The 20798-nt window shown below is 50.3% G+C and overlaps 1 protein-coding gene across 10 annotated transcripts in view; it reads right to left on the bottom strand.

Moving 5' to 3' along the window:
* Positions 1–20798, bottom strand: part of GREB1 (growth regulating estrogen receptor binding 1) — a 163039-nt gene that overhangs the window by 52077 nt on the left and 90164 nt on the right. For all 10 annotated transcript variants that reach the window (XM_064363858.1, XM_064363863.1, XM_064363862.1 and 7 more), the window contains 6 exons: positions 12869–13051; positions 10938–11081; positions 8569–8697; positions 4383–4496; positions 3751–3894; positions 747–932 (listed from right to left, as the gene is read on the bottom strand). In XM_064363858.1, the coding sequence (XP_064219928.1) occupies positions 747–932; positions 3751–3894; positions 4383–4496; positions 8569–8697; positions 10938–11081; positions 12869–13051 (900 nt within the window). The remainder of the gene's footprint in view (positions 1–746; positions 933–3750; positions 3895–4382; positions 4497–8568; positions 8698–10937; positions 11082–12868; positions 13052–20798) is intronic.

The following is a 20798-nucleotide window of genomic DNA, read 5'->3' as shown; positions in this document are numbered from 1 at the left end:
CACTGCTGCCGCCCTCAACGACCCAAGCCACTGTGTGCCTTTAACAGGCAACTGACTGTTTCTCCGTTTCTGCCACTGCATCTGCACCATTTGACTCCACACAGCAGCCAAGGTGGCCTTTCTAAAGTGAAAATCAGATTGCCTCCATCCCCTGCCTAAAAAGATTCCAGTGGCTTCTCAGTATGTCTACCATAGAATCACACTCAGCTGGAGCCTGCCCCTCTCTGACCACACCTCTCACTCACACTCTGCTGCAGCTGCTCCTCCACATCTCACAGCCCTCACCTGGCCTCTCTCCCTCCTCCACCTGTCCTCATGCTTCAGATCATCATAACGCTGACTCCTGCTCAGGGGTCCGGGTCTCTACTCACAGAGGCCTTTCTTGATAACCCTAAACTGACCCCACACAGACACACTAATGCATGCGCCCACTTTTACCCGCCCATTTTCCACTGGTTTATTGTGTCTCTCTCCCACTAAACTAGAATCGCCTCAAGGGCAGGGTCTTTGCTCAATTCCCTGCTATATCCCTGTGCCTAGAACGGCAGATAGAGTTCTGGAAATGTCTCCATTAACTTCAACCTACTATCAGCCCCTCAGTGTGGGGATGCCCACAGTGACCTCATGACGTCCCCCCAGTGGACCCATAAGGACTTCCCCTGTACTTCATTTCCAGAAGCCCATGTCAGCCCCCACAAGGGCCTAGGCCAGGTCTGTGCTGGGGCCGGGAGGTGGAGGTGACTCACCCAGCTGGACCAGGTAGTAGACGGTCAGCAGGAGCTGCATCTCCTCGGAGATGGGCTGGATGCTGGAGGCGCCGTACTGCTCGTATGCTCGCGAGATGGACTGGGAATTCTGGTAGCACGTGTACAGGAGGGGGCTGACCACGACATCATTCAGGTTCCCACAGAGGTAAGGGAAGTTCCCATGGCCTGTGGAGGAACAGCAGCTACTTGGCAACCCGTCTTGTGCAGTTTATGGCCCCACACATGTGGGTCCTCTGGGGTGAAGATGCTGAAGGAGACAGGTGAGCTGTGCCGAGTGCCTGGAGTGACCCCGTCCTGGGAAGCCTTGCTCATCGCGTGCACCTGCTCACCCTCCTGGCACCCAGGATGAGGAGTCACCTTTTCTAACCAATGGGGCTGTGGCATTTGCTGGTTCATTTTGTCTAATCCTCTTATTTTTTCCAAGTGAGGGAGCTGAAGCCCAGGACTTGCCCAGAGCCAAGCAGCCGCCACCTGTCACTCCTCCAGCACTGCTGATGGAACTCATCATGGGCAGAGTACCTTCCGGAGCTTCGCTGGGTGCTGCCTGCCAGCCCTTGCCTTGCTGACTCCAAGCAAGGAGGGTCCTGCCCTGCATCCTCCCAGGCTCTCTGACAAAGTGAGCTGGGAAAATATATCATAGTAGAGACCAGGAGACTGAGTCATTCTCTTTTGTTTCTGTTTTGTTTGTTTGAGACAGCGTCTTGCTGTCCCTAGGCTGGAGTGCAGTGGCACAATCTTGGCTCGCTGAAACCTCCACCTCTCAAGTTCAAGTGATCCTCCCACCTCAACCTCCCAAGTAGCTGGGATTACAGGTGCATACCACCACACCCAGCTAATTTTTGTATTTTTAGTAGAGGCGGGGTTTCATCATGTTGCCCAGGCTGGTCTCTGACTCCTGACCTCAGGTGATCCACCTGCCTCAGCCTCTCAAAGTGCTGGGATTACAGGCATGAGCCACCGTGCCCGGCCTGTTAGAAGATTCATTCTGAGGTCAGCCCTTAGAGGTGGAATCGCCCAGGCCAGGGTCACATCTCTTTCCATCATTCTGTAGCTACATGATACTAAGCAAAATGCTTAACTGCCCCAAACCTCTGTCTCTGCATCTGTAAAACCAGGTGAAGCTGTCAAATCTTCTTGGGGCTGCTGAGCTCCCAAAGGTGGCACGTGTGTGTTTGGTGGGAGGAGCGTGTATCTTGCATGCTGGGTACTCCATTTAGTCACCAAAAACACATTTTCTGGCTTCGGCTGTGTGCTACGTGCAGGCATCCCGCTAGGCTCAGGGAGTAAAGCTGGTGCCTGGGACACAGGTCATGATTTCAAAGACATTGCTTCTCAAGGGCTTGTCAAGCACTGCTGGCCCCACCCAGAGCTTCTGATGCAGAACTCGGGCCTGATTCTGAATCTGGGATTGGCCCGTGAATTCATGCCTCTCATACGCTCCGGGGCAATGCAGGTGCTGCTGGACCAGGAACTACCATTTGGGTACCACCACTTACAAATATTACAGATGGCAAGAGGCTAGGTAAAGAGTTACTATAAAAGCAAGCACGTGACATTTGTCATAAAAGAGGAACATAGAAGTGACAAGGGGGGGTGGAGGAAAGGGACTCTTAAGACAGCTTCATGGAGAAGGCATAGGCGCAGTCTTAAAGCCTCGGCAGGGCTTGGACACATGGCTGTGGGGAACAGGAATCAGGGAGGCAAGCGCTTTACAACGAGGGGTGCAACGTAAACAGAGGCAGTGGAGGGAACGGAGCACACCTGAGAATTAAGAGGACCGTCTCTGTTCTGGATCGTTAGTGTGAGACCTAGACCGGCCAGGCTTTCATTTCTGAGGCTCCTGGCTCAAAGCTGCTGCATGTGAAGCCCTGCCTGCACCGCCACGCCTTGCGCCCTGTCCCAGCTCTGTTGCCTGAGCACCATGTTCTTGGGGCCTACCACAGACACATGATGGCCACATGAAAAATACACGCGACACGACTGAAAGAATGCTGCCCTTCATTTTAGGTAGACCGTGGAGCCCCGTGGAAGTGCCTCGGTCACTGCCCCTGTGTCATGTTAAAGTCAAAACTCAGAGTTGCACTCTGCTTCCTGAATACTCTGCCCATTCTTCGTGTTTTTTTTAGGAAAAAAGACATGTTCTTTATTATGTCTTAATTATCAGTAGGCTGCTTCTCCCACTTTCCTAAAATCCTCCCTCCTCTAACCAACAAGCATGATACCAAATACAATAATAACGTATTTAGGAGGGGCGTGCGTGCACCGTGTGTGCGTGGTGTGTGCGTGCCATGCCCACGTGGGTATGTATGAGTGTGTGTCACCATGTGCCAGCCGTTCTGGTACCTGCAATCACCAGTCAAGACCTGCTGAATCCCCCAGGGTTTCCCATTACAAGGTCTCCAGATTCGTCAAAGGGATTTCTTCAGCTGAGCCAAAAGTCTCCCCCTACGTAGCATACATTAGCCCACTGCACTGAACAGACGAAATCTAATTTTACCTGATGCTTCTACAGGGGTGACCATGGCTATCTTTGGCCAAAGTAGATTTCTTAGTCAAAAAATACTAGTGGCATGGGTGACAACAGGACAACCCACCAGAGCAGGGCTCCTACAGCAAGGGAGTGATTTGCTTTTTCCTAATCCTGGGCACTCAGCACAGGCCTGGGACCAGGGCAGAAGCTGAGTGAAGGACTTCACAGCAGGGAATCGTGTGTATGTATATAAGCGTGTGTTGCCATGTGCCAGCTGTTCTGGTTTCACCTGGACCACTGTGGAAAGCTGTGACGAGCACCATCATTCCTGGCATCTGATCGGGGGCTGAACTAGTGACTGGCTCTGCCCTGTTCTTTCCTTGCCCTGGAGAGCATTTTAGGTTTGTCTCAGGAGGGTGCCCCGGAGTCGGCCCCGGATGAGGTCTCGCACTTGCCCATTTCTCGTCCCTTCCTTTAGGCTCTCCCATCCCCACGACTCACAGCTGTACTTGCCTTTAAATATCACTGGCTTGGCCTTGCATATTTTCAGCAAGTTGTCAGGAACAGACACGGGTTCTCCAGAGGTCACCACTGGAAAGGTGACTGAAGCTGGTCCCACCAAGCCAACCTGGGGCACGCAAGACATGCCTGCGCTCTCTAGGAACACCCAAGAACGTTAGTAAAGACATCAGACAAGGCATCCGCCTCTCACACACCTGACATCAGGCCGGCCAGCAAACGTGCCACCCCCCAACCAACGTCCTCGATTACAGGAGCACCAAACTCTTAGAGTCACAGATGCCTAAGGTCAAGGGCACCTTTAAGTTCATTCAGTCCATCCTTCCCCCAGTGGTTCAGTCTCTTCTTCAATATCCCTGCCAAGTGATAGACAGCCTCTTTTAAAATTTCTCAACACTCAGAGAACTCACTACCATACAGGGATCCTACACCGTATAAAGCAATTCTAACATGTGAGAGAGAGATCTTTTGTTACACCAAATGCTGCCTCCTTAGAATTCCCTCGCCAGTATACACATTTACACACGTGCACATGCACACATGCACACATACATACACACACAACTGGCAGCAGCACCACCACCAGTACCCAAGTCTGGAATTCTGGGCGAGGCTGCATCACTTACCATAGTTAGCTCTGTTCCCACCACCGTGGGGGTAGCCACCATCTGGAGCTGATGGAGATTCTGGAGACCACCCTTTGTGGCGTTTTTTGGGGGGCCCGGAGTTTGACAAGATACCTAGACAATATTCAGAGTGTGGGTTAGGCTATCACCAGGAAAGAGCTCCAATAAATCTTTCCGTTGGTTTGGAGAACAATGATCTGTTTTATTTTGGTTTTTTTCTAATCACAGTTTCACATGGGTTTTAAGGACCTAGCAAAATATCTAGGCATAAGGAAATGTTGATTTTTGTAAATGTTTCATTCCAAAGTTGTGTGTGTGTCTCAACTTTCTCTGAGTCTGAGCACCTTCGTCTTTAAAATGGGACACTAAACCCTACTCCGAAAGGTGGTTCGATCAGAATTAAAGAGAATGTATGCAGAGCACTTTGTGCAATGACCCCATATGGTAGCCAGAATTCCCCACATCATCATCTTCACCACCATCATTGCTGTTACCGACATATTCCAGTCCACTTCTGAAGGGCTGGAAGAGAGAAATGCGTTTCCGCACAGGCGACAGCAGGATTCGATCCACCACCACAGCTCCACCGCTTGGGGGCAGTACTGATCTGCCTGTGCTCCCCTCCCTGACCCAGCCTGGAAAGCTAATTTCAGACTCAAAAAAATCAAGTACAGAGGCTGGCACCCACTGCAATGAGTTATCCCCATCCACTCTAGATAACAGCTCATGACTCAAGCTATCTTGGTGAATGGTCTGAAACACCAAGAATTGGTTTTCAGAGTTTCTTGATTAACCAGATACAAAATTTCCCCTACATGTAGAGATTCACGTCTCAACCTCCGCTGCACATTTAACTAACCCGGGAAACTTTTAAAACTCTGGATGCAGCCCCGCCCCAGGTAAACCAGAAGCCCATCATGGGAGCAGGACCCAGGCATCCCAATACCTCAGAGCTTCCCCGTGATTCTAATGCATGACCCGGGTGGAGAAGCACCAATCAGAGCAACGATTCTGCAGGTGTGACCCGAGGAGCTGCACAGAACCCACACGGGCCTGTTAAACCTGTGCGTCCCTGGGCCCCGCCTTGACCTCCAGAATCACATCTCTGGAAACGACAGTAAGAAAACACCATCCTTTATAAGCCAGCTTGGTGATTCCTTTTTTTTATGAGATGGAGTCTCGCTCTTGTTGCCCAGGCTGGAGTGCAATGGTGCAATCTCAGCTCACTGCAACCTCCGCCTCGCAAGTTCAAGCGATTCTGCCTCAGCATCCCGACTAGCTGGGATTAGCGGCATGCACCACCATGCCCAGCTAATTTTGTATTTTTAGTAGAGATGGGATTTTACCACGTTGGTCAGGCTGGTCTCGAACTTCTGACCTCAGGTGATCCGCCTGCCTCAGCCTCCCAAAGTGCTGGTATTATAGGTGTGAGCCACCACACCTGGCCAGCCTGGTAATTCTTAAGCACACTGCAGGGTGAGAATCATTGCTTTACAGTCTCTTAAGAGTAATCCAAAAAATATTTTCACCTCATCAGACTGACTCAAAGTAAATAAAAAGTTAAAAGCAGAAAGTACTTTGTTTACAAAGAGCTTTCAAACCCGTGGGCTCCTTTCACCCTCCCAACAACCACTGAGGCAGCTGATGTTTTCCTCATCCTGGCTGCAGAGATGAGGCCTTTGACTCTGCAAACATCTGTCCCCAGTTGCACTGGGAGGCCCCCCACAGGGGCTAAGCAGCCAGCTCCTCTAAAAACTCTGCTGATTGTCCAGAGCGAACAGGGCTTGAAACCAGGTCTCGGTAAGGATGGAAGAGACGCAGGTATTTTCTCACTTTGGGAAGCTAATTCTATAAATAGCTCTAAGTAGACCCTAAGCCCATGAGCTTCTCCCAGATGACGTCACCAGGAGCTGCTCCCATGGTACCAATGTGGATCAACTATTTCTGAAAATGTCTCTTGGGAAGGTACTAGTGGCATTTGTGGGAGACGATTCATTATGTAGCCTGCTTGGTGCAGGACGTTCTGCAGCCTGCCCACTCTGTCCCAGCACCAAATGCCAGTAAGACCCTGTGTCTGGGACAACAAATCCATCCTTTACCAGAGCGTTTCCCACCCCGCCCCCAGGGGGCAGCACTTCTCCATTGCAAACCAGTGACTGGCCTGAGCGACAGACCTCAAGGCTTCAGTAAACTCCAAGTGGTATGAGATACAGTTTCTTAAAAATTGATTTGGAGCTCTCTCCTCAGAACAGATGAGAAGGCCCAGGAACTCCAACACTTCAGCTGTGCTCCACACAACTCAACCCAGCTAGCGTCATGCCCACTAGCTGGGCTTCCCAGCAGCTGGTACTGGGGCTCTGAGATGCACATGACCACAGCGCTGGCCCCCCGACAGCCACACGTGACTGTGGGACAGAGCCTGGGATGGCTGAGAGCCCCATGCGCTCACAGGGAGCCCTCCTGCACGGAGGTGACACCTATCTGAGGTGTCCCCTGAGCTAACCTCAGATAGGCTGTTTAATAGGTGGGTGTAGAGAGCAGCCCAGAGCCGGGAAGCAGGCACAGGGCATGGAGACAGGAGACGGGCCATGGGGATGGGAGCTGAGCTGCCCAGAGCAGCCAAAACAGCAGGGAATGAGGTTCGGCAGGTGGGCCGGGCTCAGATTCTGGAAAGGCTTGCGTGCTTCCCTGGGCAATCTGGAGGAGCTCCATCTCCCACACCCCTCTGCGGAGCATGGCAAGGAAAATGCAGTCAGTCCACACAGGAGGCTTCCTAGGGCCACCTTCACAGGGTCCTGGGCTGAGGGAGGCCCTCGTCTCCCTGCTGTTCAGCGTGGAGGCTGGGGGTCCACAGACCTCAGCCCAGAAGGGAGGCAACAGCAGCCTAGTATCCCCAGCCCCGGGGGCCAGCTCTGCAGCCACAGGGCTGTCCTCAAGGCAGCACCCAGCAGAGAAGCATCAGTCCCTGGAAGAAAGCAGAAGGCTGCCTGCGGCTTGGCTGCTATGGAGGATGAGACTCGGCTACTGCCTGGGACTCGGCTGCTGCAGGTTCAGGCTCCAGGACGGAGGCGCTGGTTGGAAATATATTCGCTCCTTCAGTGAAGAATGAGACAATTCACGAGATTTTCACCAGGGAGGTTCTCCACCAGCACGTGGAGTGGGAGCATGGAGACTGGATTCTAGGCCTGGCCCTGCCTCTCTGGACCTCTGTCTCCTCCCCTGTAAAACAGCGCTGGCCTAGATGGTTTCTAAGGGCTCCTCCAGTTTGATGTCATGGATCCTCAAATCCAATTTGGTGGAGTGCATAACAGAGGAAGGAAAGGTGAGAATGGCTTATGAAGTGGCTCCAGTTGAGCATGGTGGGAAGAGCACTGGACTGCGAGTCCACGAGCAGGTCCCCAGGTTGCTCCACCCATTGACAGCTTCCTCAAACTCTCCTCCGGCAGGAGGTCTGCTCAGCCCCTCTCATCCGTATCCTCACCTCCTCATCCCTTTTTGCTCTCTTTCTCCCATTCCACCTCTACATGATGATTCCCCAACTTCTAAGTTGCAGCTCAGTTATCGCCTCCTCCAGGAAGCCTTACCTGAACAGACCAGCCTCAGTGATGATGCTGATTTGGATGAGAACAGGAACAGCTGGTATTAATTAGTGAGCTGCCAGATGTGCTCTGACATTTCATACAGCACCTCATCCCTCTCAACCCCTGGAGCAGAATTCTCATCTCCAGATGAAAAAACATTTATTGAGACTTGGCCAAGCTCCCCTGACTAACAAGAGACAGCGGTAGGTTTTGAATTCATATTTATCGGATTCGGAAGCCCATGTTCTTCTCCAGCAACACACCACCCAATATTGCTCCAAAATTCTACCGTCCTCCAGCTGCGCAGCCCAAAGGACAGGTCACCTGCCATCACCACAGGTGTCTCACTGCTCCTTGGCACACATGACATCTCCCAAGTGTCACTCATACAGCACCAGGGCCTGGGCCCAGACCCACAGACTCAGGAGGCACCAGGCCCAGACCCACGGACTCAGGAGGCACCTGTGGTCCCGGCCTGACTCTCATGGAAGCAACACCAGACTCGAGGAGGCTCAGCGGCCCTAGCCCAGCAGCTCCCATGCCCCCTCTGGTGTTGGCCCAGAGAAGAGCAGGATCCCCAGGATGGCCAGGACAGGCAGCGCTACCTAAAGCCGACGGACGCGGCAGGGTCAACAGGTTATTCTTTGCCAGCTGTTGGCGCTTCGGGGAATCTTTGCCGTTGAAAACAGCCGGACCCATTGCTGCACTTAGTGAGGAGTGATCAGAAGCTGGTCCTGAAAGCAGATAGAAGGCAAAGAGGAGAGTCAGTTCACAAGAATGCCCTGGGTGTCAGACAAGGAGGAAATCATTTTCCTTGCAGTTTCACAAACTCGCTTTTCCCCAGCAAGTCTCATCGGGAGGTCAGAATTCCCAACAGTGATTCTGCTGCACTGAGAAGACACATGCAGACACACACGCACACACACATGCACACACGCACTCCTGCACACACACTCCTGCATACACACAAGCACACACATGCACAAACATGTACACACACACCTATATACATGCACACATAGGAACATGCACCCTCCTGCTTACACCTCATTGGACACACAGCCTGAGTGAAAGAAGGACTGGGGGACTTTCTGAATTCCAGGACCACACCTGAAACTTCTGCTTCCTTCTACTTTCTCTCTCAGGACCTCGGTTGATATGGTTTGGCTGTGTCCCCACCCAAATCCCACTTGGAATTGTAGCTCCCATAATCCCCCTGTGTCGTGAGAGGGACCTCATGGGAGGTAACAGAATCATGGGGGTAGTTTCCCCCATACTGTTCTCATGATAGTGAATAAGTCTCACGAGATCTGATGGTTTTACAAAGGTCAGTTCCCCTGCACAGGCTCTCTCGCCTGCCGCCATGTAAGACGTGCCTTTGCTCCTCCTTTGCCTTTTGCCATGATTGTGAGGCCTCCACAGCCATGTAGAACTGTGAGTCCGTTAAACCACTTTCCTTTATAAATTGGCCAGTCTCGGGTATGTCTTCACAGCAGTATGAAAATGGACTAATATATCTGGAGTCTAGGAGAGCAGTCGGGTTTGCAGCTACCTGGGTGCAGACTGTTCATAGGGCCCAGGGCTTCCAGGTCTGAGGGTAATTCCGGGGGCAATCCTGGCTTCTAGTCTCCTGGGGCTGACCGAACTGCTTAGGTTGCCCATGTCAACCAGAATGGTCTGGAAAGAGCTCAGGTCAGGAGTAGCACTGAATATTTCCTGTGGGTTTAGGAGGGTGGCTCTGAAGCCAGATGACATGTGTCTGAGCCCAGTTCCACCACTTCCCAGCTGTGCAACTCTGGACACTTACTTAACCGCCTATGCCTCAGTGTTCTCAACTAGAAAACGGGGGTGGTCATTGTAACAACTGAGAGAATGACATGAGTTAGCAGAAAAAAGTGCTGAGAATGGTGCCTGGCGTGTAGCACGCTTTGAGTACTTGCTCATGCTACCATCTTATTTAATTCTTACAATTGCCCTGCAAATTAGACAAAAGAGACTTTCCAACTTTACAGATGAGGAAATGGACGTTCGGAGGGCTTGAGTTGCCCCAAATCACTCAGCTGAAAGGTGGCAGCACTGGAGCTTACACCCAGGCACCCGGACAGCAAAAAACAGCAGGCTCTTCAGTCCATGATGGCAGAGGCACAGGGGGCCTGGGCATGGGGAAGCAGTGAGGAGCTCTGGGCCTCTGGAGGAGAGTACGTCCCAGACCCGTGCCCAGGCGACAGACGGGCCAGGTAGGTACAAGGGCACTGGCTCCCTCTCAGGGCCAATGCACCTCTACAGACCCTCTGGGCAGGAGACATGAAAACAACCAGTGACCTTCCTGAGGCTCGGGAAGGCTGGTGTCTACTGTGATGACAATCACCATGCTTAGTAAGTCTGTGCACCACGGCAAGATGCCAAGCATGTGAATCAGAAACACCGAACGTCACCTCTTGCCTCCACCTTCTCCTGCCCACGAGGTCATAGGCAAGCACCCAGCCTCAATGAGCCTCACCTTCCCAATCAGTAAAATGCAGAAACTGATGCCTGCTCACAGCGTGGTTGTTGAGCTTCAAGGTGATCACAAAGCAGGGGCGAGCCAAGCATAGGATGAATGGCGGTGGCAATCTGGGCTTTTCCGCCCCTTCTAGCAATTCATTCAAACCCTGACTCAGCACCTTCACATAGAGAGCTCTATGCTGTGTGGGGGGCTGGGGGTTGCTGCAGAGGGATCCTGCATGTGTCCCCACCAGGTGATCCCACTTTGTATCAAACAGGAAGAAAGAAAAGCTCTGAAATGAAATGAAAAACCTAGCATTCTTTGTTGAAAAGTATTACAAATTCAAGATAAAATGTAAAGGCGTTATAGAAAAAGATAGCAGCCCCCTGACCGATTGTGAAGAATGCTTGACTACATAGTCACCTGGACACATCGGAGGCATGCCAGGTCTGTGGTTCTAGCAGCTCTGGCGTGTCTCCGCTGCCTCACCTGCCTGCTGCGCTCCCATCAGGATGCCAGGGTTCATCCCCGGAGTGGGCTCGCTGGGGAAGGAAGCCAGAGGCCCCGCGCTCTCCAGAGCTGGGAAGAGGGAACCGGAACAAGTACTGGCGGGGATCTGCCGGCTTCTGAACTCTAAGGGGGCAAGATGCACACGTGAAAACCAAATCGCTCTCTCCAACAGTTACGAAAGCAGGTTCTGGAGTAGAATGTGTGCTACAGAGAGTGAGCTATGTAGACAGCCACACAAGCTGCCACCACATCCTGGTCTTTGCTTCAGCGTGAAGTCAGGCGGGTGGAGGTAGGGCGGGGGGTGCAACCCTCTACCTGTGACTCCAGGTCAAGGCCAGCGGAGGGGGTCAGGGGTGCAACCCTCTACCTGTGACTCCAGGTCGAGGGGCAGCTCTGGTTGTCAAGAGTGGGAGCAATGCTGAGTATTTAAAAGAAAGGTACGGATTATACAAATAAGTCATCTTATGGCTACCCCTAAAGTCCAGGGAAAGAAGAGAGTGTCACTTGAAGATAAAGAAATGATACCATCTTCCACCCTAAGACCTCCTCATGGAAAGGCCAACCTCCGAAAACTGGGGGTTGTGGGGGAACCGGTGAGGTGCTTGGACCCAGCCAGTGATCAAAGACAGTGAACTGGTCCCACACGGGGCAGAACCACCACATCCTCAGGGCCTGAGAAATGACTGGTGAGTAGCAGGAGCTCAGGAAGCATTTACCGAACAAAGCAAGAAAAGCGGAGAGGAAGGAGGAGCGGGGTGTAAGGGGGCGTGGCCAGAGCAGCCCAGCCCAAGGCCTCCTCCTTCCACTCCCAGGACCTGGCCAGGAGAGTCCAGAGGATGAGATGGGAACAAACGCAGATAAAGGAGGGACACCTCACACCCCAGATGTGCCCTCCACCGGCAGCAGGCCACTGAGGATCCAGCCTCCTCCTCACCCCCAGAGCTGACTGTGGCTGTGAGAGCCGTGGCTGAGACAAAGAAGGGTTGGAGGGTTGCTGCCGACATTTCAGAAAGCTGCAGCCTTCTCCCTTCTTTGGAGACCAGCAACATGAAGCTGGGCTTTCTGGCCACAGTTCAGGGTCCAGGGGCTTGGTGGGGCATTGTTCAAGCTAAGCGGTCTGAAGTCAGGTTCTCAGCCTTGGAGTTCTTTGTGCTGGGGGCTGCCCTGTGCACTGCAGAATGTTCAGCTGCACACTGGTCCCTACCCCAGATGCTGGTGGCACCATCCAGTCATGACAATCAAACTTGTCACCAGTCACGGCCAGATGTTCCCCAGGAGAAAAAAGTCACCCATGGTTGGGAACTACTTGGATGAACCACTCAATTCGGGGAGATGCAAACCAGTGCCCCAAATACTTGCCATAGGAGGCCACGCACAGTCTGGCCCTCTGTCAACTTTTTTTTTTTTTTTTTTTTTGAGATGGAGTCGTGCTCTGCTGCCCAGGCTAGAGTGCACTGGTACTATCTCAGCTCACTGCAACCTCTACCTCCCAGGTTCAAGTAATTCTCCTGCCTCAGCCTCCTGAATAGCTGGGATTACAGACGTGCGCCATCACGCCTGGCTAATTTTTACATTTTTAGTAGAGATGGGTTTTCACCATGTTGTCCAGGCTGGTCTCAAACTCCTGACCTCAAGTGATCTGCTCACCTCCCAAAGTGCTGGGATTACAGGTGTTAGCCACCACGACTGGCCCTCTGTTGACTTTTAAACATCCTATTCAATTAGACTGTCACTGTCAACCAGCTTAACACTCGTAATACAAAGGAGCATTTTCCATTTCATGAGTCTGGCCTTTTGCCTGCAATCTGTGCTGCTGTGCAGGGGTCTCTCCCCAACATCCCGCCGACAGGCCCCACGGCCCTCTGGGGGGCGCAGCATTCCCACACCTCCTCCACAGCCAACATGCTCACCTGAGCCTTTCCAACAGATTAAAGATCCTTTGGTTAGAGTCCCTTGCGCATTACGGACCAGGTAATACTTCAAGTGTTTCTGCTTCTTGGGTTGAGTGGTCAGTTTCAGATTTATATGATTGGAGAATTCCGTGAAGTAACAGAAGCCCTTCTTTCCACAGCCAACACAATTCCCAGAGAAACCTGGAGAAGGAAGCAAACCGTAAACACCGCCAACTCATTTCCAAAGTCCTTTTCAAATAAGACATAGTTCATCGAAACTCTGAAGGTTCGCTTCCTGTGCCACCAGGCAGAAAACTCCACAAGGCAAGTGCCCCACCCTCTCAGCCTGGCCCAGAGGTTAAGACCGCTTTGACTCGAATAAAGGAGGACCAAGAAGATTTAGTGATAGAGATGGGCCCAGGCAAGCTTAGAAGATTTAACGTGCTTGAGGGTCTACTTAAACACCTACATAGAGAGCAACTTTGCAAGACGAGTTTGGGAGACGTCCCATTCCACTGTCTACACGCATCGGGCACCTGAAATGACGCCACAGGTTCTTATTTCTTCTGGGAGGGCCAGTCACAGACTCCCAAAGCAATTTGACTAGTGAGATGGGCTACGCTGGGTGACCTCTTAAGAGTCCAAAATTCCATCCTAGTATGGAGTTGATCCCATGAGTTGCTGAAAAGAAATCAGGAGAGGTCCGCAATGCCTGGCCGGCACGCTGGCAAGTACATTCGGTTGCTTAGCAGCCGGTGGATGGAGATGCTCTGCTAGAATGCGGCTATCGTGCTGCTGCTGGCCTCCACACCAGGCCTACAACTGCCCTTCTGGGAGGTGACGGAGGCTCCATCAGCTGTGAGGCTCTAAGCAGGCCTCCTATGCAGTAGCAATGACAAAACCACCTCCTGGGAGCTACTAAAATCCAGAGAATGTGCTTGAAAAGACCTTCACACACTGGAAAGCCTATTCAAACCACAGGCATTGGGAGTGATGGTTAAGATGAGAAATGTGAAGACTTGGCTTCTGCCCTGGCTGACTGCTCTTGTTTAAACCATCTTAAGATGGCCTTGCTTCACCCACTGGTATGTCTGGTTTCTATGGGTCCAAGGTCCTTCGGCCTGGGAGATCTGGAAGCTAAGACTCATGTATCATATTCTCTGGTTGATAAGTCTACAAAGGTCATCGTGCCTTAGGCCATGTGGGCCACCTGGCTCTGTGTTAACTCTGCTCTAAAACAGTCTCTCTAAGGCCTCTGGCTAGCGCTCAAAACAACTCCAGTTAGTGAAGGTTAAAAACATCTCCACAGATAAATAAAACATCTATATTACAGAAGCCCACTGGACTCTCGGATCTATTTTGAGTACATTTAGTCTTCCTCAAAAGACGTTAGAAATAAGGACAGACTGCTTGGCCTCACCATAGGACAGTTACAGGATAATGGACCCTCCGTACCAGCACAAACAGTAAGGTACCGAGAGACGTGAAACACTGTCCTCTAGACACGCTCGCTTTCCGTGGGACAGGCAGGGAACTAACGTGCACAGGGAACCAGAGCCACTCCTGCCATTCATCTCAATCCACAAGTGACACAGGAGCCAGTCACTCTGGAGGGCAAATTCTTCTTTGTGAAATCAGAGGACCAGAGAGGCCAACTATTCTAATCCATAGGTACAGAAAGTGTGGCATTCGACTCTAGCCTGAGAATGACGTTCTCACTCACAGGCCTGGCATCGGAGGCTGCCCCGATGCCCCCAGCCTTCATCTCCAGCTTTATTCCTGTCCCTCCTCTAATATGCTAATTCCCAGCTGGACTCCCCTGCCTCTCAACCCAGCCCGCTCCCACTGCCCTGCACCCAGAGGCTCATCCTCTCCTCTGCGGGTCCCACCTGTGCACCTCCAGCCCTCACTCAATATCCTGTTCTGATGCCCACCCCAAGGGCCTTCTGTGACCTAAAGGCTGGCTCACACTTTCTTCCAGACTCTAGGCTCTTCCTGTAGCTCAGGGGCCTCTGAACATCCTCCTTAGTGCTTGAAATTCGTGTCTTTTTTCCATCGTCATTCCTCTAGGTTCACAGCATGATCGCACCTGTGGGCTGTGTGTGTGCAAGTGTACGTGTACTGACTCATGCCCAGCATGTGGCGGGCAGCCAGTTAATACTGAGAGGGAAGAAAGGAGAGAGGAAATGGGGTAACTGTAAGCAGCATCCTGTTAGGGTTTCTGCAAGCGCTCTGAGGAATAACCTCGTGCTTTTGTTCATTCATTCGCTTCCAACTTAGGGACACCTGAGATAACCCCAGCTCAACTGCTGCCTAAGAACAAGGCCAGAAGAAACCTTCAGAGGCCCCTGGAAGGGCATCTAAGCCTGGATGTTAAGAAGATGGATGAACAGGAAACAGAACCACAAGACACTAAGAGCCACTTGCCAAGGCCGGGCTGTCATCCCTCTCCAGAGACAGCAAGGCAGGTTACAGGCCTCTGTCCCATGAGAAACACGGGCGGGGACCGTCGCTGTGCTGCAGAGGCTGTCTCCTCCGCTGGGATGGGAAGCACAGAAGACAGGGAGCCCTTTGTGGTTCAGAAATGAGGGTGGACACCCTGGGTCTCGCTGATACAGGAAACATTTAGGGACCCAGGAAGCAAACTGCTTTTCCGCTTTGGCAAAAATGTTCTGGTCAGGAGACCCAGCTGCTCTTCTGAGAGGTGTCTTGGAGAGACAGCCACAGAGGCCAACCAAGAAAACCACAGACAAGCTTCCGAACTGGCCCTGGGGAAATGCCAACTCTTTCAGAAAGTATTGGAAAGGCAACAAAGTTTTCATGAGAAAGAGGAAAATAATGTGCCGTTCTCTTCAGAAATCGACCTTAGAACCTGGAAGCCTAGAAAGTTTTCTTTATATGATAGGCTTAGAGAGCACCGGGATCCTTCCTGAAATCACAAATCCCTGCCGGCTGTGGATATCCAGAGTCGAAATTCTTGCTTCAGTGTCCTCGCCTCGGGAAACAGTCCATCGTAAACACAACTCCTGTCACCACGCGTGGCCACACCCTGTGATTTTCCCGTGGGTCTAGTTTAGCAGCTGCAGGTAGCATTTGTTTAATAAGCACGTCCTGGGCAGATATGTGTGCTGGCCACCAAGCAAGGCTCGCTCCTTCTGCTGAAAGGACAGCTACGACCACTACCCTCACCCCGGCAGGGGAGTGTACAGAAGCCTGGATATCCGAGGGGTCTGAGTTCAATCCTAACTACAGTTAGATGATGTGGGGCAGGTAACTAACACCTCTGAGCTTTGCTTTTCTCAACTGTCAACAAGCCAACAACAGCTAACGTTCACAGCACACCTACCACGGGCCAGCCACTGTGCCAGGCACATTATAAACGTTCTCATTTAAACCTCATGATGCCTGACACAACAATCAGTAGCAGTGTCCCAGTTTACAGGTGAAAGTATTGAGGCAGAGAGAGAAACAGAAACTCATCCATGGTACAGGGGGACCCAGCCATGGTTACAGGGTGGAAAGTGCTAGAGTTAGGACTGAACCCATCTCCTCCCCAAAACCCACCTTGTAGGAGCACTACGGGGGTTAAGTACCCACGAGATGTTTAACATGTCAAGGGTACTCTGCAAGCATCCCTCCTTCCCCTCCCCTGGACTAAATTGTATTAGGAAGGAGAGCACAGTGGGAGTGGGGGTCAGGACACTCACGTGTGGCCCTATGAGGGCAACTATATAATCCCCCACAACAATGTGAGATGTGAGGGAAGCAGCTCCATTTCTCTGCGTTTCCATCCTAGGAGGGCAACTATGTAGCCCCCCACAACAGTGTGAGACATGGGGGAAGCAGCTCCATCTCTCTGGGTTTCCATTGTCCAACCATCAAAGGGAAGGCTAGGACTAAATGGGTCCTATGCCTCCTTCTAGGACCAAAGTGACGTGATTCTTCTTGGAAGCAGCCATAGGTGGCTTCCTTCAGACTCAGTAGTGTCTGAGCACTTGGCTCATAGCAGGCTGGAGGTGACCCAGGTTTACTAATGGGGCCACTCCCTCTGGAGAGAGGGTCCTCTCACCCAACCTCAGGAATGCCTCTAGAAGCCCACCTGCACCTGACCTTCCTTCCTGAACCACAGGAGATCTGGATTACAGCCACTGCACCAGACCTGGGAGCCACAAACCAGCCCCCTGGGCCTGAGGCCTCCATCCCGTGCCTTCCCAGGAGAGTGGATGCTCAGAAGGGCCTCGATCTAGTCCACTATCCCCACACAGAGGACCACTTAGCCCAAGTCAACAACCCTCTATGAAAAAATCCAAATCCAAATCTGACAAATACTTTTATGCACAAATATGTTTAGAAAAAAAAATCTGATAGGAAATGAACCAGGTGCTCTGGGCAAAACATAGATTAAAAATACATGGTTCATTCATTGGGTATTGTTTTTGGTTTAAAAATAAAAAATTGGTCCCTGACTGTTAGGAAGAAGGAACAGACACAATTAAATAATCCCAGGATTGAGGCAGAAGTACCAATGGCAACCACAGCAGTTCCTCAAATTTGGGCAGAATTTTCGAGTTTATAAAGATCATCACATAAAGAGCTGAGTCATCCTCAAAACTGCAGTCAGGTACAGCATATATCATTATCCCCTGTATAGATGGCACACCTATAGCCCCCAAGGCAGGAAAAGCTTCTCTACCAAGATGGGACTGGCTGTTCCAGCACAATGTGCTACGGGGAAGAATGGAGAAACAGCAGGAGTAATTTAGGAAGGCAATTCCAGGAAGACATCCCGGCAAGTGGGATTTAAATTGGGCCTGAACAGCAACTCTGTGTTCCTTCCAAATAATGAGGCTTGGAAGACCATGAGCTCAGACAAGCACACACCATCCCCAGCGACTAATGACTGCCCTCCTCGTCCCTGAAAATAAACAGTGACTTGGGATGAAAATAAAATCACCTTTAGCTCATTGTATCATATTAATTGGGAAAAAAAAAAAAAAACAGAATCTAGCATGGATCTACTGTGAATACCAGCTGGTAAACATTATTTTATATCCCCACCTGGATGGAGACTGAAAAAGACCATGGGCAAAGAAAAACAGGGTATTATATATGCGTGTGTGTGCGTGCACACCCAGAGCCCCTGCCTTGGTATTACATATATATGTGTGCCCGGAGCCCCTGCCTTGGTATTACATGTATATATATGTGCCCAGAGCCCCTGCCTTGGTATTTTATTTATATTTTTATATATAGATATAGATATACAGATATGTGCCCAGAGCCCCTGCCTTGGTATTATACACACATATATATATGTGCCCAGAGCCCCTGCCTTAGTATTATACACATATATATATGCGCCCAGAGCCCCTGCCTTGGTATTTTATATATATATATATGTGCCCAGAGCCCCCGCCTTGGTATTTTATATATATATATATATGTGCCCAGAGCCCCCGCCTTGATATTTTATTTATATTTTTATATATAGATATAGATATACAGATATGTGCCCAGAGCCCCTGCCTTGGTATTATACACACATATATATATGTGCCCAGAGCCCCTGCCTTAGTATTATACACATATATATATGCGCCCAGAGCCCCTGCCTTGGTATTTTATATATATATATATATATATGTGCCCAGAGGCCCTGCCTTGGTATTATACACATATATATATATATGCGCCCAGAGCCCCTGCCTTGGTATTTTATATATACATATATGTGCCCAGAGCCCCTGCCTTGGTATTATACACACATATATATATGCGCCCAGAGCCCCTGCCTTGGTATTTTTTATATATATATATGTGCCCAGAGCCCCTGCCTTGGTATTTTATATATATATATATATATGCGCCCAGAGCCCCTGCCTTGGTATTTTATATATACATATATGTGCCCAGAGCCCCTGCCTTGGTATTTTACATATGTATGTGCCCAGAGCCCCTGCCTTGGTATTTTATATATACATATATGTGCCCAGAGCCCCTGCCTTGGTATTTTATATATACATATATGTGCCCAGAGCCCCTGCCTTGGTATTTTACATATGTATGTGCCCAGAGCCCCTGCCTTGGTATTTTATATATACATATATGTGCCCAGAGCCCCTGCCTTGGTATTTTATATATACATATATGTGCCCAGAGCCCCTGCCTTGGTATTTTATATATGTATGTGCCCAGAGCCCCTGCCTTGGTATTTTATACATATATGTGCCCAGAGCCCCTGCCTTGGTATTTTATACATATATGTGCCCAGAGCCCCTGCCTTGGTATTTTATATATGTATGTGCCCAGAGCCCCTGCCTTGGTATTTTATATATGTATGTGCCCAGAGCCCTGCCTTGGTATTTTATATATATATGCGCCCAGAGCCCCTGCCTTGGTATTTTATATATACATATATGTGCCCAGAGCCCCTGCCTTGGTATTTTATATATGTATGTGCCCAGAGCCCCTGCCTTGGTATTTTATATATACATATATGTGCCCAGAGCCCCTGCCTTGGTATTTTATATATACATATATGTGCCCAGAGCCCCGCCTTGGTATTTTATATATGTATGTGCCCAGAGCCCCTGCCTTGGTATTTTGGCCACATCCCAGCTCAAGTGTAGAAATGACCTCCTTGTGTCAGTGAAGCCTGAGGAGCTGTATCAGGATTCCAGATCAAACAGGAAGTGGGGTGGGGGTCCCAGGTGTCCCCAAGGAGAATGGAGTGTTCAGGGGTGGTAAATAGTATGATGTTGGGAGGTTTGAAACACGTAACTCTCAGGCCATCGTACTCCTCTAGAATCCTGCAGTAAGTTCATAACTAGTTCTTCTGCCTCAGTTTCTCCCTTTGCATAAAAATTGTGTGTCTGACTTCTAAGAAACCTCCCTAAAACACAATTTAAAATACAGTCATCTAAATTTAACATTTAACACTCTAAATTTCCTTAAAAATACATCAATTATGAGGGCAAAACTAGGAGGAAGGACCCACACATTGAGAAACATTTAAGAGACACAGCAACCAAATGCTTCAAGAAGAACCCTCTCTGGATCTTGATACAAACGCAACAATTGCTTTAAAAAAAAAAAGCATATAATTTGAACACACTGAATATTTGATCATATTACATAGCTGTTAGGTCTTATAGATATGATAATGGTATTCGATTTCTAATGAAAAGCCATTATCTTTCTTTTTTTAAATGGAGTTCCACTCTTGTTGTCCAGACTGGAGTACAATGGCTTGATCTCAGCTCACTGCAACTTCTACCTCCCGGGTTCAAGTGATTCTGCTGTCTCAGCCTCCTGAGTAGCTGGGATTATAGGTGCCCGCCACCACACCCAGCTACTTTTTGCATTTTTAGTAGAGATGGGATTTCACCATGTTGGCCAGGCTGGTCTCAAACTCCTGACCTCAGGCGATCCGCCCGCCTCAGCTTCCCAAAGTGCTAAGATTTCAGGCATGAGCCACTGTGCCTGGCCCCATTATCTTTTAGAGATATGTGCTGAAATATTTAGAGATACATGCTGAAATATTTACAGATGAAATGATACAATGTCTGGGATTTGTTTCAAAATAATCCCAGAAAGGGAGAAGAAGGGGACATTATCAGTGAAACAAGATTGGCCATGTGTTGGTAACGTTAAAGAAGGCTAGATCACCTCATTTCATGAGACTCTGTACTTCTGTAGTTTGAAAATAGCTCCTTGGGTAATGCATCCTTTTCCAAGCAGAACCCAACAGGGCAGCCCACCTTGCCACACTCTCTGCCAGCCTCTGCTCCAGCCACAGAGCACTCTAGCCACCTCTGCAGTGCGCCATGCTGTCATGCACAGGGAGTTCCCTCTGCTGAGATGCCCTTCATCCTCCAGGACCTGGGCACCAGGGCCAGACCATCAGGGTTCAAATGGCTGGGTGGTCCTGAGCAAGTCAGTTAGGCTC

This window comes from Aotus nancymaae, unplaced genomic scaffold (genome assembly GCF_030222135.1).
Source record: "Aotus nancymaae isolate 86718 unplaced genomic scaffold, 86718_ANA_hifiasm-v0.15.2.pri h1tg000057l, whole genome shotgun sequence".
Taxonomy (NCBI): Eukaryota; Metazoa; Chordata; class Mammalia; order Primates; family Aotidae; genus Aotus; species Aotus nancymaae.
The sequence above is the reverse complement of the archived record's forward strand: the minus strand, read 5'-3'. Positions and strand labels throughout refer to the sequence as shown.